General features: G+C 43.6%; 1 protein-coding gene across 2 annotated transcripts in view; it reads left to right on the top strand.

Annotated features, from left to right (window-relative positions):
* Nucleotides 1-210: 210 nt before the first annotated feature.
* ANO6 (anoctamin 6) overlaps nt 211-19,333 on the top strand; it is a 238,979-nt gene continuing 219,856 nt past the window's right edge. Inside the window, exon 1 of one of the 2 annotated variants that reach the window (XM_043886376.1) lies at nt 211-539. In XM_043886376.1, coding sequence (XP_043742311.1) covers nt 467-539 — 73 coding nt within the window. In that variant the 5' untranslated portion in view covers nt 211-466. The remainder of the gene's footprint in view (nt 540-19,333) is intronic. The other variant, XM_043886382.1, reaches the window with a different exon arrangement.

Genomic DNA, 19,333 nt, shown 5'->3' with positions numbered 1-19,333 from the left:
TCTCCCCTCTCGCGTAGCAGATATCAAAGAAAGCGGGCCCAGGACGTGCCCATATATGAACTTGAAACAGAGAGCTGCCTCGTTCGGAGTTCACGCTCTCGCCTCCCCCTTCGGCGAGTTCACTGGCGGGCACCGCGCGAGCACCAGCGACTCCCTCCTCTCTCCGCCTGACTTCCTTCTGGGAGCTCATAAAGCCGCGGCAGTTCAATCATTCCGCAGCGATCCCCGGCGCTCACTGGGCATGCTCAGTGGCCCGGCCCAGCCCGGCTCCGGCGGCCAGAGGTTGTCTTGGGCGCACCACTCGGGTCCGGATTCACCGAGCGCGGGCTGAGCACAGCGGCCCCTGCGCCGGGAGTGAGACGCGCCCTGCAGTCCCTGCCCGGGCGCCCGCCCCGTTAGAGAGCCGAAGTTCCGGACTCCAAGGAGCCCCCAACTTTGCGCCAAGTTCCCAGCTGCGGGGGGAGACATGCCCATGATGACCAGGGACGTTCTGCTAGAAATGGAGCTGGAGGAGGACGACGAAGAGGATGGGTATATCGGTGAGCGAGGAGTTTCCCCGGGGCCGGGGTGGGTAGGAGGGCGGCGCGGGGCCGGGCGCCCGTCCCCGAAATCCTCAGCCCACGCAGCAAGGACTAGGGGACTGCGCGTGGGCGCCGCACCCACCCTCGGCGAGGGAGGGTGTTGGGACCCTCGGCAGGTCGGGGGCGGAGGGACCGGGAGAAGGAAGCCCGCGCCGCCCGCCTGCGGCCGCAATGCGGTCGCTTCCAGCCGCCTCCCGGCTCAGCTCGCGGCGGGCGGGCTGGCGAGCGGGCGGCCCCGGGAGAGGACGGGGAGGCGCGGGTCTCCGCGTCAGTTTCGGGACGGGCGAGGGACGAGGGCCCTGATCGGGCATCGTAGATACAGGGAAGCCCCCGCGCGTGGAAGCCTTGACTTAGGACAACAAGTTTGGGTCATTTTCTCCGGCTCGAACTGGCACGGGGGATTCCGGGGAGCCAGCGCGGGCTGCCAGCCCGAGGGCGGGGTTCAAGGAGCGCGCCCTGGTAAGGAGAGCAGGGGTGTGACCCGCCTGAAGCCATCTCTAGGTGAAGGCAGACGCCCGGCCCTGGGACGGAGGGCTGGGGCTGGGTGGGGCGGCCCGGGACTGATTTGAGTCCGCTGGGCGTGGGCCGGGATCCTTTTTCTATCGGCGGCGCTGGCAGGGGAAGTGATGCGGCGGAGGAAGCCCTGAGGCAGGGTAGACCGCTGGGCATTTCCTACCGGTCCAGGGGGCCCCGGAACTCGGGGGGAAGCCCTGCGTGCCCTATTTCTGGTTAAAAATGCTTTAGAAGTGGTGCAGGGAGCTGAGGGAGAGCTATTTAAGAGTTAACCGAAAGGGGTGGGAGGAAATGAGGAAGGGGAAAGCAGTTGGAGGAGTGGAAAGTCAGGTCCCTGAAGAGAACACTGTCAGCTAATGATGACAGATAGAGCCCATCCGGAAGACTGGCAATTAAATTACCAGGCAGACTCCGACTCAGTTTACTGGACGCCAACTCAGTTTCAATAACGTAACAGTTCCTGCTTATGTACTAACACTCTTCTCTAATATATTCTAATATATTCTTCTGTAATAACTTTAGTAGTAATTTTAGGAGTTAGGTGTCGTTTTTCGTTCACATTTTGGGTACTGCTCATGTATTTTTCTGTTGTTTTCAACTCTATTGAGATATAATTGACATTTAACAATGTGTAAGTTTAAGGTAAAACATGTTTGACACATTTATTTATTGCAGGATGATCACCACCACAGCTAACACCTCCAGCATGTCACTTAATTACCATGCCTTTTTTGTGGTGAGAACATTTAGGGTCTAATCTCAAAGATACAGTGTTATTGACTCCAAGCACTGTGCTTAGATACCTGGAACTTACTCATTTTATAATTGGAAGTGTATCCTTGACTAACATCTCCCCAGTCTCCCCCACATTTTAGTTTCTGTGAGTTCACCTTTTTAAAATATTTCAGATGTAAGTTACACAGTATTTCTGTTTCTGTCTTATTTCACTTAATGCCTTCAAGTTCCATCTGTGTTGTTGCAAATGACAGGATTTCCTTCTTTCTCATGGCTTAATATCCCATATTATATGCATGTGTGTATACCTATACATATCACATCATCTCTCTTCATTCACCTGTGGACAGATAATTATTCTCTTTACATATCTTAGCTGCTGTAGGCACTGCTCATTTAAATCCAGAGACAAATTGAATAGAAGGTATTATATACTCCATACTTTCATTTACTTGAGAATAATTCACTAGGTATTCATCCATATGGAGGGGACAAATAGTTGTGTTCATTTTGATGGGAGAGAAAACTGAAGCTCACAGGTTGATTTGCCTAACTTCTCACACAGCTTATTAAGATTCAAACCCAGATTTTCTGACTTGCAAGACCTGTGTAGATTGACGCCCTTCCACCTGGTCACTCCAGCTGTCAGGGTGTTATTATACTACTGTTTAGCAGGCTGTGGTAGTAAATCCTGTTTCCTGCAGTCCTGTGGAGGTCCTGTAATCAAATCCTGCAGGCCTTCAAAGTCAGATTCCCTGGGGATTCCCATTCTCTTGGCTGGATCGCCAAGCCTAGAACTTTCACAACAGGGTGACATCTTCTTTGGTCTTATTGTTCTCCAGCTTGTGGGTTGCCCACCTGCAGATAACAGGATTTGACTTTATCGTGATTGTGCCTCTCCTACCATTTAGTTGTGTCTTCTCCTTTGTCCTTGGATGTGGGGTGTCTTTTTTTTTTTTTTTTTGGTGGGTTCCAGTGTCTTCCTGTCAATGGTTGTTCAACAGCTAGTTGTGATTTGGTGCTCAGGCAGGAGAAGATGAGCACATATCCCTCTATTCCTCCAGCTTGACCCAGTTTCCTCAGTATACTAATACTGATTGTTTAGTCACCAAGTTGTGTCTGACTCTTGCGACCCTGTGAACTGTAGCCCACCAGGCTTCTCTGTCCATGGGATTCTCCAGGCAAGAATACTCGAGTGGATTGGCATTTCCTTTGCCAGGGGATCTTCCGGAACCAGGGGTTGAGCTTGGATCTCCTCCTTCGCAAATAAAAATTAAAGTAAGCAAGACTGAGCTTTGTTAACCATGCCATCAGGAGATTTCACTTTAGGGGGGAAAAAACCTAACTTGGCCTAGTCTGTATTTACCTGATGGTTGTATCAGGTCAGGCAGTGTAGATATATTTAAGAAAATAAACATGTCTATTCTTCTTTAATTCCACCCTTCAGAGTCTACTGATATTAATACTTTAGTGTATACAGGGGTCAAGTCAACATATTTTGTGTCAGTCAACAAATACCAGGTTTCAATAATTTGGAGTTGTTATACAAATTTAATGTGGGTTGCAGTGATTTTATATCCGGAGATGTTTAGCATACCAGTGGAAAGTTTGTCATTGTAAAATAAGCTTTTTTAGAGCTTACCAGAAGTAGGCTAATGGTATATAACCTTTTATGAAATAATTATAATTGCCAACTATGGGAGAGAAGACTCTGGTGCTCTACCTCTAGTTTCGTAATGTAGGGCTCTGCTAAACCTATTGACATATTTCTCCCAGCACTTGTCACTACTGAGAGTTGTGTGATCATTTAAAACCCACTCAGTTACTGACGGTTTCTATGAAACTTCTCTATAGCTATTAACTTTGTAACTCAGAGCAGAAGAGTTATTTTGATGCAATTTCCTGGGTAAAACCTCTATCATCAATTAATTGGCAAGAGACAAAAAGAAAAAACTATTTAAACTAGATGTGGCCCCTGATTACATCATAGAAATGTTTTATATACATAAACAGAAGTGCGCCTTCTAGTAGACTGGGATTTGCTCTGCCCCGCTTTAAGTGTAAGGCTTGCTTCCTTGTTTAGCATGAAATAATCTCCAGAGGTCTGTGAAAGAGCCTAATGGCATGGGAGCATTGTTGAAATGGCACTTATTTTCTTAATTATTTCTAACAACAAACCACAGATGTTACATCCGGGCAGTGATGGCAGGAGGTATCTGGCTCATGGCCTTTATTGCACTGGTGCCGATGGAGATCACAGTCGAGGTAGGTTCCGTGTGTCTGGGTCCTTAGCTGCCTTGCCTCCAGAAGCACTACCCCCACATCCTGCCACCTCATTAATCAGCGAATTGAATTAACATCTCTTCCTGTTGCTGTAGAAAGTGATACAAATGTCTGTTATAGTCAGAATGTAGATATTTAGTATGCTGTTTTGTTTCTTGCATTTCCAGTGTTCAAACTTAGCTGAGGGATGAAAAGTGTTCTCCAAAAGGAAGGCTTATCAGGAACACTTCAGATGGTTCAGACAAAAGGTTTTTGTTTAGGTGCTTGGTTGGGTCAGCTGGAAAAAAAAAAAAGCATGACCTGAAAGTTGAGAATTATGTTTTGTTCGGGAGCTTACTGAGGACGATAGCCTGGGATGACAGCCTCTCAGGTAGCTTTGAGGGACTGTTTCAAAGAGGCAAGGGAGGACCCAGGATATATAGGAGTTTTCTTGCTTAAAAAAAACACGAAAAACAAGAAACAAGAAAAAACAAGAACATCAAAAGATGACTGCTAATCACAAAAACCAGACATCTCAAGTTAGAGGTTTTAGTGCGTTTCTGTGTATAGGAGAATGCAAGAATCTGGGCTTATTGAAATCATTCCTTTGGTATTCATCTTAACTGTTATCTAGGACCACTATCCTATTTTTCCTCCATCCTGAATGCCCTTCAGAGTTCATCATGGGGTGGCTACAGTGGTTGATGAGTTTATGGCAGTAACAACTTCATTTACTGAAATGGCTGGTGACATGTTTTGACTACTTTGGATTCCAGACTGCCTATGCTAGAGTTTACTCTCCGAGCCCACAGTTAAAGTCCTGTCACTGGAATGGAGGATGGGTGGGAAGAGGCCTGTTACCTCTGAGGCAGTAGTCCAGCTCTGCCTCTCAAGTGTCTTTGTTAGCTTTACCTTTTACTGTTGCATTTTTATATGGACATATCTTCTGCACTATCTCTGTCCCCTCACTACAGACTTTACCTTTAATGACTTGCAAATCTGATTCTTGTACCAGTTTTGCTTTGTCACCATTAGTTGAGCAAACCTGTGCTAGTTGTAGGATTAAGTGCTGAGCTTGTTGTGGGGAGAGTAAGGTGCATGTCCTGGCCGTGGAGAGTGGGTTCCACGGAACCAGCGATTTGCAGTAAGTGCTGTTACGGAAGTACATCCACAACCATGGAGGAGGATGGGAGACGGCTGCACAGAGATTGGTGAGCCAGGTGTTGAAGAAGCAAGCAGGCAGAAAGTCTGGAGTTCCAAGTATTGCCTGTGGTGGAGGAGAGCAATGACGAGTCTGGGAAGGCGGGAAAATGTGGCACCATGAAGAATTCTCCAAACATTTTAAGGGTTTTGGATTTTACCCTGTAGGTCAGTGGTCCCCAGCTGGCATCAGGGACTGGTTTCGAGGAAGACAGGTTTTCCATGGATGGGGTGGGGGACGATAGGATGATTCTCATAAGAAGAATGCAGCCTGGATCCCTTGCATGCGTAGTTCACCACAATAGGTTTCATGCTTCTTTGAGAATCTAATGTTGCTGCTGATCTGACAGGAGGCAGAACTCAGGCAGTAATGCAAGGGATGGTCTGTAGGCCGGGGGTTGGGGACCCCAGCTATAGGTGATCTGGAGCTCATGAAAGATGATTAGGAAAGGAGTGATAGAATCAAATTTGCTTTTGGAAAGGTCTCCTGGCAGTGCATTGGGAATGGGTTGGAGAGGGGGAGATGGTCGAGGTAAGCCTTTCTGGTGGTCAGGTTCAGAAATGGCCAGTGGTGGTCATGGGAGTAGAAGTGGAGCTGAGAGCTTGTGAGAGAGGCAGCACCTAAAAGGTCTTGGAGACTGAAGGCTTCCGGCAAACAGAGAGGAGTCCTAGGTGGGGACTTGAGCTGAGAGATGAGGTGGAAATTAATGGCAGGAGGAGGAGAACAGATGTGCAGGAGAGGAGAATTTTGCATTGTTCTGCAAGCCTTGCACTTTTCTCTTCTGCTGTAGCTCAGACCATTCCCCTTCCCAGCAATACCAGACTCTCATTCTCTTTCTCAGTAGCTCCCTCCCCTTCCAAACCCATTACAATCCCAGAAAGCTATTGTTGATCTCTCTAAGCCCAAAGTGCCCACCAGTGGATGCTCACATCCCTACTTTTTCTGTTCCACACAATTAGCACTCACCTTGTATTTTTGTTGTTCATTATCTTTGCATTAATTAATTCCACCAACTATAATGTAAATTTCTTGAGGGCTGGGACTAGGTCATGTAAAATATCCCAAATGTTACAGACATTCCATTCCTGTAATTTAAGAAAATTCTCTCTTCCTCACCCTCCTCTAAAATGTAATAAACTTTCTGTGGTGTTTTGTGTGTTTTCTGTTCTAAGCTAGTCCCCTGTTAGCTCAGCTGCTAAAGAATTCGCCTGCAATGCAGGAGACCCCGGTCGGAAAGATCCCTTGGAGAGTGGATAGGCTACCCACTCCAATATTCTTGGGCTTCCCTGGTGGCTCAACTGGTAAAGAATCCTCCTGCAATGCAGGAGGTTCGATCCCCTCTTGGGTCGATCCCTGGGTTGGGAAGATCCCCTGGAGAAGAGAACGGCTACCCACTCCAATATTCTGGCCTGGAGAATTCCATGGACTGTATGACTCATGGGGTCTAAGAGTCGGACATGACTGGGTCACGTTCAGTGCCTAGAATGATGCTTGATATCTTTAGTGGAAACCAAGTAAATCATTGTTGAAAGGAAGAAGAAATGAATTACTCTGAATAATTAAAAGAATTAATTAAATAAATTTATGTAAGTTAAGTAAATTTAATTAAGTGAATAATAAGCATAATGGTTAGTGGTTTTTATGGCCCTTGTGCAGTTCTTTTTTTTTTTTTTTTTTTTGTGCAGTTCTTTTCTTTGGCACTTGGAGATGCCCCCAGTCATCTATCATAAAAGTGCTGATTGTACATATTCTTCCAGGCTCTCTGCTAGGTTCTGTGGTCCCTGACCTTCCGGTTCCTCGCTATCTGGGAAGGAGGTGGATATGTGAATAGATAATTGCAGTCATCTGTGATTAATGCTAGACTGTGATCAAGATGTGTACCAGGGTCACGGTGGCACCAAGGACAAAATATGTAACCTTGCTTAGGAGGATCCAGGCTGGCTCTACAGAGGCAGTGCTGGCCCTCAAGGAATGGCCAGATAGGTGAGGGGATGGGGCTAAAATAGTGGAGGGTTCTGAGCATTCCTAAACATTGCCTGATTTCTCAGCAAATCATCCTCGATGCTGTCCTTGCCTTATTTGCTCTGACAAGGGGCTCTTATGTATATGGTGTGCATGTATGTGTGTGTGTATTCCCTACCAGGGGTATGACGGCTAAAAAGCAAACTATTCTTAAAATCCTCTTTGAGCATAGTCAGTCTTACCCTGTTGCATAAACTTTTTGTTATTTTCAGTTTTAAATCCACAGTCACAATGTATCTTCCATGTTCTAACTCTCAAGTCAGATAATTGCTTTCCAAAAGATTCCCCAGTCTCCTCTTAGCTGTCTCATTGTTCTTTGGATCTGACACAAACAGCACTAAAAGAGGGAAAGAGTTCTACACACACATACCCTACCCCTATTTTTTTCTCAAGAGGTTGCAACAATCACATATGTTGATTGCCGTGTGTTTTTTTTTTTTTCCTTTCTTTTAGAAACCAAGAAATTTAGACTTCTATAAAGATTACCCTCAGAGATGCTATTTAAATTCTGACATTCTTGGAGGAAGATTATAATATATTGTTAAGAACGCCACAGTCTAGCTTTATTTATACTTTTTGGCCACACTAAGTAGCATGTGAGATCTGAGGTCTCTGACCAGGGATCCAACCCGTTCCTTCTGCAGTGAAAGCATGGAGTCTTGACCACTGGACCACCAGGGAAGTCCCAGTCTAGTGTTTAGTTAAAGGATGGTCTTGAACTCTCGGTGTTATTTGTAGCAAGTTAGATTAAAATCATTGTATTTTATAGAAGTTTCCACTCTAGCTAATTCTTTGGGTTTTCTTCTATCATACACATCACTTTGTGTTTTGCATTCCAGTTACTTTAGCACATTTTAACAAACTGTGTATCCTTAGAGGGAGAAGTGCTAGCTTATTTCCTTTGACCCTACAGCCTAAATATCATAATGCTTTTCACAGAGTCCCAAACATTTGTTAAGAGATGACATTTTAGATTGTAATTTGAAGCCTTTTTGTTACAAGTTATAAGCTGGTTGATCTGCTTTTGATACAGATCACTCAGGGTTTGGGTCTATGCAAAAATCACTAGTTTTAGAACAGAAAAATATATTTACAGTCACCTTCAACCAAGGAAATGTACTTCTTGACTGATTGGTAACTCATATGTAAATGTAGAGGTTGTGAGATTTTAATACAGTGTCGTCATTGTTTTATGTCATTACTGCTTTTCCTTTAATTTTGTCTTGCTTTTTAAAATGCAACTACAATTATTTAGCACCCATCTTAAGAAGTAGCCAGTTTAAAAAGACTGCTTGATGAAAATGTCAACAATAGAATATTTTGGACATGTGCCAAAGAGCAATCCAAACACTATTCAGCCCCAAATCAGATGGAATGTTTACACAGAAGACAAGTTGAAGGGTTAATAGGCAACTTTCTCTGCCATGGTACTTATTACTGCCCTGGCTACATGTCTGAATATTAATTGAAAGAACTTGCTACAGTAAGTTGTTCAGCAGCCAAAAGTACAAATGGAAGAAAATGTATTCTTTTGTGAAGTCCAGATGTTGCTTTTATATTTAATGCATTCAATCTAGAACATTGAAACTCTACTGTCTCCTACATTATTTGAAAATACAAATACTTGTAATTGGGGGAAAAAAGGATATTAGTCATTAAAATTCTCTTTTCTATAATTTTTATTTTAACTTTGGCAGAACTTGAGCCAGAGGTCAAAGTCATGTAAATAGATGTTCTTTCACAAAGTACAATTATGCAAATTATAGGTTTGTTTATAAAGCTTGTTTTACATAAACTAACATTGTATTTACATAATTTATTTTTTTATGATTTCTTCAGACATTCTATCTAGATGTTTGAAAAATAATCTTTGGTTTGGCACAGACAAGATGATGGTGAGATTTTTCTTGTGGCATCACACAGACATAAACTAAGACAAGTTTTTATTTTTACTTTTTTCTGATTTGCGCTGTTTCTAATAAAAGTTATTCCCCACTAAATTTAAAACAAAAATAATACAACCTCCCCACATGTAAACCCTTAACATTATTATAAATGTTTTGTTCTAATTTATATTATGATTTTAAACAATTGCAGTCATTTGTTGTATTTTTATTTCCTTCTCCTGTTATTTATTAAACAAGCCCTGAATGCTCAATCTGTGTTAAACATAAGATACTTTTATTTTTCTAAAGCCAACAAGCAAAAAAACAAAAATCAACAAATCAAACCCACTTTTGTTTCTAAGCGATACAGATAGTGAAGAAAGAGTGTAAGCTCACTGATCATAGATGTTCCTTAGGGAAAGTAGAAGATTTTAAAGACAGAGCCTCTTGGATTCACTGGGGGTGAGTTACTCCCTGAAGGGGACAGTTTAAAGCAGAGGGAAGAAAGAGCCGATGAAGCCTGTGCTGAGACAGAACTGTGAGGAGGGAAGACAGGCTTGTAGTTGGAAGACCTGAGTTAGCGGTTGGCTTTGGCCCCCTAGAATCTATCACCTGGAGTAAGTTTCTTGACTTCACCGCCTGTGTTTTCGGCCTTGTGGGGTTGCTAAGAAGAGGCTTCAGGCGTGTCCAACTGTTTGTGACTCTATGGATTGCAGCCAGCCAGGCCATCTGTCCATGGGATTCTCCAGGCAAGAATACTGGAGTGGATTGCCATACCCTCCTCCCGGGGATCTACCCCACGCCTCTTATGTCTCCTCCATTGGCATGGGGGTTCTTTACTGCTCGTGCCACCTGGGAAGCCCCAGCAGGGCTGGGTATGGGGCCTTTTCACTCATCCTGCCTGAGTGGCAGTTACAATATCACCATCATAGTGAATTCTTTCACTTAACAGCAGCCGTAGGAAGCGCTCCTCTTCACCTCGGAGAGCCCTGAGTCCTTCCCCGCTGTCTGGTTTGTGCTGCCCTCTCGCATTGTGCGTGCAGAAACTGCCCGCCAAGTGTCAGGTTAAGGGAGATCATGACCGTGGCTGTGCTGCAGACACATGTACTTAAAGGTAAAAGAGTTGAAGGATAGCATGTGGTTTCTGCAAAGAGATAATTACTGTGTGTTTTCCTATATTCTTACCGATCTTCAGACAGGATGATAATGTTCTTCAGATTCCAGGAAACCTATTTCAGGGGGAATCTCTTTCAGGGAATCTTAGCAAAAGATTCCAACAGCGGACACTTCGTGGGCTCCCGATAAATGACTCATAAATGTAAGATTGTATTTTCATCGGGAGCACCTGTGGCTTTTCCCATTCTCCCAATTGCCGTCAGCCCCCGTGTGTCACCATGTAATTGTATGCACAGGAAGAGAGGAAGGAGACTTTTAAGTAAGAGGTGAATAGCTTTTATTACAAATTGAGCTTTTGGAATATCACCAGAGGACTGAGGAGGGAATGATTGGTGATGAGATTATCGGTGCTCAGTATTCTCCATGATCCCTTTGTCTCTACTGAATGGTGGATCCTGGAGGATTTCAGTGAGTTCAGCGTTCCGTGGAGAAAGGGCAGTCACAAGGCAATGAAGGAACGATTATGGACCTGATGTTAATAACTTCTGTGAGGGCTTCCCTGGTGGTCCAGTGGTTAAGAATTTGCCTTGCAATGCAGGGAACATGGGTTCAGTCCCTGGTGTGGGAAGATTTCACATGCCTCGGAGCAACTTAGCCCATGTGCCACAACTTCTGAACCCATATGCTGCAAATACTAAGGCTCAAATGCATTTGAGCCTGTGTTCGGCAACAAGAGAAGGCACCACAGTGGGAAGCCCGTGCACCGCAATGAAGAGTAGTCCCTGTTCACGGCAACTAGAGAAAGCCTGAGTGCAACAAAGAAGGCCTAACACGACATTAAAAAAAACCTCTTGGACATTCTTCCTCCCAGCCCTTTCCCAATTTCTGACCGTTGTGTTTGCAGGCACTGTCAGTCTTGGCCCCACATTCTCTTAATATCTTCGGAGAGTATCCCTGGGTCTCTGAGAGAGGACCTTCTCGGCCTTTGTTGGCCCGGCATACTCAAACCCACTCTCGCAGGGTTGGGGGATGCCTTGGGAATCGATGTCTTCTTTGATCCAGAGAGGAGGAGAGATGAGGCCCCGGGATCCCTAACCACCAACCAAGCCCTGCGTAAGTGTAGATGTTAGGGATCAGGTGAAAGTGGTCTTTACTTGTGGCTTGGATTTGCAGATGAAAACTTCACTTTCATTAGAGGTACTTATGTTGGAGGTAAAAGAGGATGACTCTTCCCTGTGTTGAAAGATTATTTCCACCGTCTTTTACAGATAGCCTGACCTTGGCCAAGGCTGTGGACCTGTTTGCTGTTGGACTGCGAATGTCTGTGATGAGGGAGAAAGGGGCCATTCTGCTGGTTTGTGGTCCTTTTAATTTAGCCCACACCAGCTCCTCCTGCTCCTCAGTGGCCGGTCATTCTCCTCAGGGTCTGTTGTCTTGCCCCTGTCCCAGTATTTTCATCAGGCCCTTAGCCTGGGTCTGCAGAGATGGAGGCCACCACTACTTAACCTTAAGTTTTATGCAGATAGAAGTTCAAATTCTAACCTATAAATTCACTAGCTGGGTGACCTTGAGTGATTAATGTAACTTTCTCCTCTGTAAAATGGAGTTAATATTAGAACCTATTCAAGGGTGATTATGTCAAAAATGACATAATTTTAAAAAGCTTACTTTGCAGGATTGTGATGTCTAATAGAGTAAAGCCCTCCATAATTAGGAACTAATGTTAGCATTGTGGTTAGCTGTTTTTTTCCTGTGTTTTAACTCAGGTGTATCTCTTTTGCTTTTTATTAGAGATTTTACTACTCTTCCATTTATACAGCTCATTGTTGTTTTTGTCTTTTTCATTAAACTAAGGGCATCTTGAGAGCCATTATCTCAGTGAACAGCATAATGCCTGACACAAAGTAGGTGATCAATACAATCTGGGTGAATGAGTTAGGCAATGAATGAAAGATATTGATTATTGAAGAGTGGTATGGTATAATTGGAAAGGTGGGACGTTGGATACAGATCGACCCTTGGATAGGCTCGTGTAACTGTGGAGCCTTGGTTTCCAGATCAGAAAAATGAGTAGAGAGGATAATACAGAAGGGGTAATGGGGTAATGATATATACTTTATGAGATTTTTATAAAGTTTAAAACTGACATATCAAAGGATGAGGGACAGTTCCAGGCACATAATAGGCCAATAAATAATAGTGGCGTTCATTGTAAAACAATTAAAAATGGAGAAATATAAAAAGTGCATTAGTCTTGTCAGTTGTCTCTGACTCTTTGTGACCCTCAGGACTGTACGTAGCCCTCCAGGTTCCTCTGTACATGAGGCAAGAAGACTGGAGTGGGTTACCATTCCCTTCTTCAGGGGATCTTCCCAACCCAGGGATCATCGATCCTGGGTCTCCCACATTGCAGGCTGATTCATTAGTACTGAGCCACCGGAAGAAATACAAGTGACTAGCATAACCTAAGTTGGATTTTCCAGTAGATGCATTTCACAGTAGAATTATATCATGAATATATATAATTTTAGTAAGAAGGGTAGGAGAATATAGGATAAAAATTCATAATGAAATTTAAGTGATACTTTGATAAGCTTTACACTAAAGAAAATGTGTAAGAAATAGCGTCTCTTAATCTGACAAATTTAAGATTTTTTAAAGTATCTTTCATCAAGGCCTAAAAAGTAATTGTTGATATTGATCATGTGAACTTTCAATAAAATAACAATTTAATAAGATAGGTAGTTTTAAAGAAATATGTAATTTTACTTATCATATGAATGATCAGTTATTTTTAATGGGAAAATTCTGAAATGTTTAATTTTCCCACAAGACTAAAATTTCTGTTAGTTGAGTTTTATTGAAAAGTTTGAAGTCAAATAAAAAAACCTGTTAAAAGAGATGGATGTGACACAGCTCAAAATGACAAAACATGAACACGTAAAGAAATTGTTACCCTTCTGGTTTGAATTGCTTTAAATTTAGTGATATAAAATAAGGAAATAGACCATATATAATTTGCAAAATAGGTATATGAAATAAGATTTCTCATTTTATAAGCTTGACATTTGGGAATCAGTCAGCCTATATCTGTTTGTTAGAAATGGAACACTGCCAGGTCCCCCTCCAGCAGCATCAGACCTAAGAAAAGTTAGACATTCCATTCCTTTTGGGTAGGCGAGAGCAAAGGAAAGGGAGGAAGGCTTCTTTGATCCCCAAATAGAGTTTACTGTTGTTTGCATTATACGTAAGTCTTCCCTAGAGGAGACTTTTCAATAAAAGCCAGAGTTACATCCTTCTGTTACTGCACTTAGAACTGCGTTTCTTGTCCCCTGGATTTTAGCCTGTGCTCCATCCACAAGATGCCTGGCTGGCTCATATTTCCTGCCTCCATTTAAATTTAGATAGAGTTTGGTGCTCACTGGGTACATGCTTCTATAACGGGCATATTGCAGCTTCCAAGTCACAGAGGAGACGGGAACATTTCTAACATGCCTTGCCATCTGCCCTTAATGGTGAGCAACACAGCAAATGGCTTTTGAGCAATGGGGTAATCATGGTTTTCTTGAGGCTTACAGTTGCCTCAACTGTGGCTAGTGGCTTGTTTTGTACTTCAAAACGCTTATTTGGAAGAGTTCAATCACAATCTTGACTAACTTATTTGGCACGTACACAAAAATCCCTTTGAAAGCTGATCATGGTATTGCTAGCAGGGGCCTTCATAGATCAGATCAGGTTTGTTGCTTTTTTAAAAAGTCATGTGCAGAGATTTCATTTAGCTCTGAGCTGGCTTGATCTCATCTCACAATTTTTATTAATTCGGTAAATATTTTCTGAAGACCTTCTATAGGTCATGTGCTGTTTAAGGTCTGAGGGCACAGAACCAGGTAGAGAAGATCCCATCTCTGATGGAGCTTATAGTCTAATAAATAATCAAATACTACCCCCCCAACACACACATGGAAATCCGTTTATTTACCTAATGTCTATTCCACACACTCTCTGTGCCAGGCGTTGTGCTGGGCACTAGGAATTCAGTATACAAGACAGAAGAAACAGCCTCTGCCCTTGATGAGTAGGCCCGCTGGCAGGGAAGACAGACATGCCACCCAGTCACCAGCAAATTTACTAGTTACCAGCAAATTTATATTTAAAGATTGTGAAAAAAGAGGCAGAACCAGGACAGCACGGCCAAGAACAGAAGTGGGGCATGTCCGAAGCCCGGTCAGAGGACTGGGCCCTCCCTGGGGGATGGCTGACAAGTGCAGCTGCTGTTCTCGTAATTCTTAAAATAGCATGACCTTAGACTACAGTCTTTAAAAGGCACGTCTTCGAGAAGGTTCAAGATGTACATTAGAGTAATGTGTACAACACCACACGTGGTTTCAGGCTCACAACTCCAGTTTTACGGGGGGATCCTCCATATGGCAGCTTTGTTGGTGGTGATTTCAGTAGCTGTTAATGCACCTTGCAAAGGCGAGCAAGTGGCATTGCTGCTGTGCCAGGGGGCCTGTGTCTCTGTACCCCTTGGTAGATTGGCTAAAACGTTAGCCCTGGATTGAAAGTGAAAGTGTTAGCCACTGAGTTGTCTCCGACTCTTTGCGACCCCCATGGACTGTAGCCCTCCAGGCTTCTTCATCCATGGGATTTTCCAGGCAAGAATACTAGAGTGGGTTGCCATTTCCTTCTCGAGGTTATCTTCCCAATTCAGGGACTGAACCCGGGTCTCCCACATTGCAGGCAGATTCTTTATCGTCTGAGCCACCAGGGAAGTCAGGTGAAAGGGAAAGTCACTCAGTCACGTCCGACTCTTTGTGACCACATGGATTACACAGTCCATGGAATTCTCCAGGACAGAAAACTGGAGTGGGTAGCCTTTCCCTTCTCCAGGGGATCTTCCCAACCCAGGGATCAAACCCAGGTCTCCCACATTGCAGGCGGATTCTTCACCAGCCGAGCCACCAGGGAAGCCCAAGCACTGGATTGGAAAGGAGCAAAAACTTAGTGGGTCACTCGCAATTCCTTTTTCTCTTTCTTTGTGGCTCAGTTTAGCCTAGTGTTCTGATGGAAGTTGAAGGAGAAGGTGAGGTATGGCCCAAGCAATTCTGTGTATTTTCCTTGAGCTTCCAGAGGAGGAGGACGGATGGGGAGGTGGGGCACGTACCTCTTGTTCCCCGTGCCCCACCCTTTCCTCTTTTCTAGATTCTCAGCCAGAAACTTGTCTTCCTGCCCCACCAGCGGAGGGGTGTGACTCATTCCTGTTTGGAAGTGACCAATGTTAGCTGGGAGTCATAACCAAGCCCCTGAGGCATGAATCAGAATTTGTGTGAGGGTGGAAAAGCCTCACAGAGCCTCTGAGACACATATTCAAGAATTTCTCCCCTTGACAAATCCTATAACTAGTGTGTTGGTGGTGGCAGTTTAGTCACTCAGTTGTGTCCAACACTTGTGACCCCGTGAACTGCAGCCCGCCAGGCTCCTCTGTCCATGGAGTTTCCCAGGTGGGAATAATTGAGTGGGTTGCCATTTCCTTCTCCAAGGAATCTTCCCAAACCAGGGATTGAACCTGGATTTCCTGCACCGCAGGAGGTCTCCTGTGACACTTTCTAATAAATAAGGTCCTACTGTATAGCACAGAGAAATGCATTCAGTATCCTTACGTTAAACCATGGAAAGGAATATAAAAAAATCACTTTGGTGTACAGCAGAAATTAATGCAGCATTGTAAACCAACTACACATCAATAGAAAAAATATTGAAGCTAAAATAAATATAAAAAAGAAACATTCTCTAGAATTCCTTCCCTGTGAATAGCCAGAGCACCCTGGTATTAGAGTAGTATGTGGTGGTGGTTTAGTCGCTAAGTTGTGTCTGACTCTTGCTACGCCATGGGCTGTAGCCTGCCAGGAATGTCCTTGGAATTCTCCAGGCAAGAATACTGGAGTGGGTTGCCATTTCCCTCTCCAGGGTATCTTACTGATCCAGGAATCGAACCCAGGTCTCCTGCATTGCAGGCAGATTCTTTACCAACTGTGTTCCTGGAGTAGTAGGGAAGATGCAAATTAAAACTACTTTTGTGTTTTTGGTTGATAGGGCAGAAAGAAACAGATGCAAATTGTTTCCATTTACTCTTAAAACATCCTGTTGTTTTTCTGTGTTAGAATTTTTCATACGTGACTGAAATCTAGTGTTGTATTGTTAAACTTATTGTCATATCCATTACAACTAGTTCCTTACAGACGGAGACTGTTTTCTTATAAATGCCATTGAGATCTAGAGATGCCATTAACCCTTTGCCATGCTTTTTATCTGAACCCTCCACTCCTGGTAATGTTTACTTAGTTAAGTAGTATTTTTTTTTTTAGCATGTAAAAGGCATATTTCACATCCTGTAAGATGCAGTTAAATGTTCAGTTTGGTAAGTCTTGACAATTGTATAACCACCCACCCCAAATAAGACAGAGGACATTTTCATCACCCTTTCAATTCAAGCTGTCACCACCCCCTCCCACAATCCAGGCAAACACTTAAGGATATATACTACATAAATTGGTTTCACCTGTTCTTAAACTCCATATAAATGAAGTCATAGAGAATTTAGTCTTCTGTGTATTCTTCTTTCACTTAGCATAGTACTTTTTGAAGTTCATCCATGTTGTGGATGAAGTTTAGTATATTTTAGCTGTAAGAATATCTGGAAAAATATTTTGATTTAAGTCTTAACATATTACATCTCTGATAAAGAGCAAACTAACAATACTTAGCCTTTTGATCCTGTCTTTAAGGTCAAGTATTTTTTGATCTTTATTATTTTTGTACTTTTGTAATCTTTTTAGAAGCTCATACAATGCCTTGCCTATAATAGGAAATTAGCGAATGTTTTCTTTAAGTTGGGAGAGAATGTGTGAGGAAAATGAACTCATATCTCATTTTATAGAAATTCAGATTTTAATTGCCCTGCTGTGGTTTGAAAACAAACAGCATGTTCATTCTGAGCTTTAGCCCATTAAGAATTTTACAGTCCAGAGTGGACTGTGGGCACTTTTCTCCAGGGTAAGAAGTTCAAGTATAATAATAATTCATTTTTCCAAAAGGTCAGTTGTTATTGACATTTTTTTAACTGGTAAAAATATCTAAACAGATATTATTAGCCTCATTTGGTAATTGAAGAGCTCTGAAAACAAGGACATTTATAGTGATCTATCCAAAATGAAGGAGTGATTCAATGTTGGTGCAAGATATTCAGTTCCAAAATATTTGTTCTAGCACATGTGTTCCAAGTTCCCAGAGAAGTTATTGACACTGACGCTGGTTCCTCTTAAGGGTGACTCATGATTTCTTGAGTCTGGTTTCCACTGTTAGTCATCTGCACTGCTCGGATTAAACCAGGCTGTTAGATTCCGCTGGATTCCAACCTTCACAGTATACCAAGCCCCCCCCCCCCCTGCCCCGCCCCGCCGCTGCAACCCACCCCTGCTCCCACCCCCTTGATTCCCACCTCCTGGCTCAGCCACTCAGCAGTCTGGAACCAATTCTGACTCCAGGCAAGCAGGATTTTATAACGGAACTTTTAGTATCAGTGTGGTGTCAACCTCTTGCTTACGTTTCGTTTCAGTCTTTGATCATCCCTAGTTGCCTAAGCTCCTCTCGGAAACGTGCCTGGAACGCCAGTCTCTCGAGCTGTTCAGTCCTGTCTTAGTCTCATCAGCGTCTCCTCGTTTCTCCCATTCGTGGGAAGTGAAGTCCTTCCTCCTGTGTGCTGCCCCCTGCCCCTTGCCAGGCCCCCATAGGCCTGCTCGTGTCCCCAGATTTGGTAACACCAGCTGTATCTCTGTCCCTTTCTTGAGCTGTTTTACCAGTGGTACCTTAAATTTTGGCAGTTTTCCATCAAAATGTATTTCTTTTCACTCCATTGCTTCAGTCACGCATGCTGACTGTGAGTAAGAGTGGGATACAGTTTCCAGCAATAAGAGATAGGAAATGTAACTTCAGCCCAGCACCTAAGAAAGATCAAGTGTGTACTGGAATGTGGGCACACCACCTTCTGGGCCCTGGTAGGAGTCTGTGCCTGGCTGTAAACAATTCTATTCAAAAGCAGTTCCCAGGGCTGAGAAGGGGCCAAGTTTAGCATCGGGGTAACTGAGCTGAGCTGGTGCTCAGCTGAGAGTGTGTTAGCTGGGGCTGGAGCCCTTCTTTCCCTGTTCTTCGATATGGAAAGTGGATATTTTCTCAGCCTTGTACATGCACACGTTTACGAAAAGTCCCTGGTGAAAATTTCCAGTATTTGAAAATGTGCTGAAAATCTAAAAAGGAGAGAACCACTCCGAGCTTTCCCCTTCCCTTCCTGATGCTGATGGCATTTCTGGGCCAGCGTGCTTGTCTGCCTTCACATTCCTGGGTCACCACATCCTCTGACAGGTGGCCTGCCTCCTGGCTCCTGCACTGGGCTTAGTCCAGGCACTTGCTCTCAGGCCTGCTTCCTCCCAGGCCGTCTCCACAGCCTCATCCTGAATCTCCTTGGGCCAGGTTAACTGTCTTTGGAAATGGCAGAGGCTGTATGTGATGGAAAGAGGGTTCTTCACCTGCGTTTGGTGAGGGAAATTAGCTAAGGTGAACACACAGGCAAGATAGCCCTAACCCTGTTGGGACAGAACCTAGAAGACATCAGGTTCACATTTTAATTGTTTTAGAGAAGTGATGAATGCTGTGAATAGGCAGACTATTTAAGGTTTATTATCAGGCTTCGGAGGACACTAGCGTGTGTCCTTGTCATTCATTTTATTAAGCTTTCACATGTTAAGCTGAAGAGAGATTGAGAAAGATTCCCTTCAGAATTTAAAATTTTATACAATATCTAAGGTTACAATGTTTCACATGCCTTTGAAAAAAGCTGATGTGACTGCTGCCTTTTAATCTGCTACTGGAATAGAAATGTATGTATTAATATTTTGTAAACACATGTAGAAAATCCATAATCCATGACTTTATTTGTCCACAAGTAGTAAGGGATTATTTGG

This window comes from Cervus elaphus, chromosome 3, assembly GCF_910594005.1.
Source record: "Cervus elaphus chromosome 3, mCerEla1.1, whole genome shotgun sequence".
In the NCBI taxonomy this organism is placed as follows: domain Eukaryota; kingdom Metazoa; phylum Chordata; class Mammalia; order Artiodactyla; family Cervidae; genus Cervus; species Cervus elaphus.
Note: the sequence above shows the minus strand (reverse complement) of the source record. Positions and strands in the feature narration are given on the sequence as shown.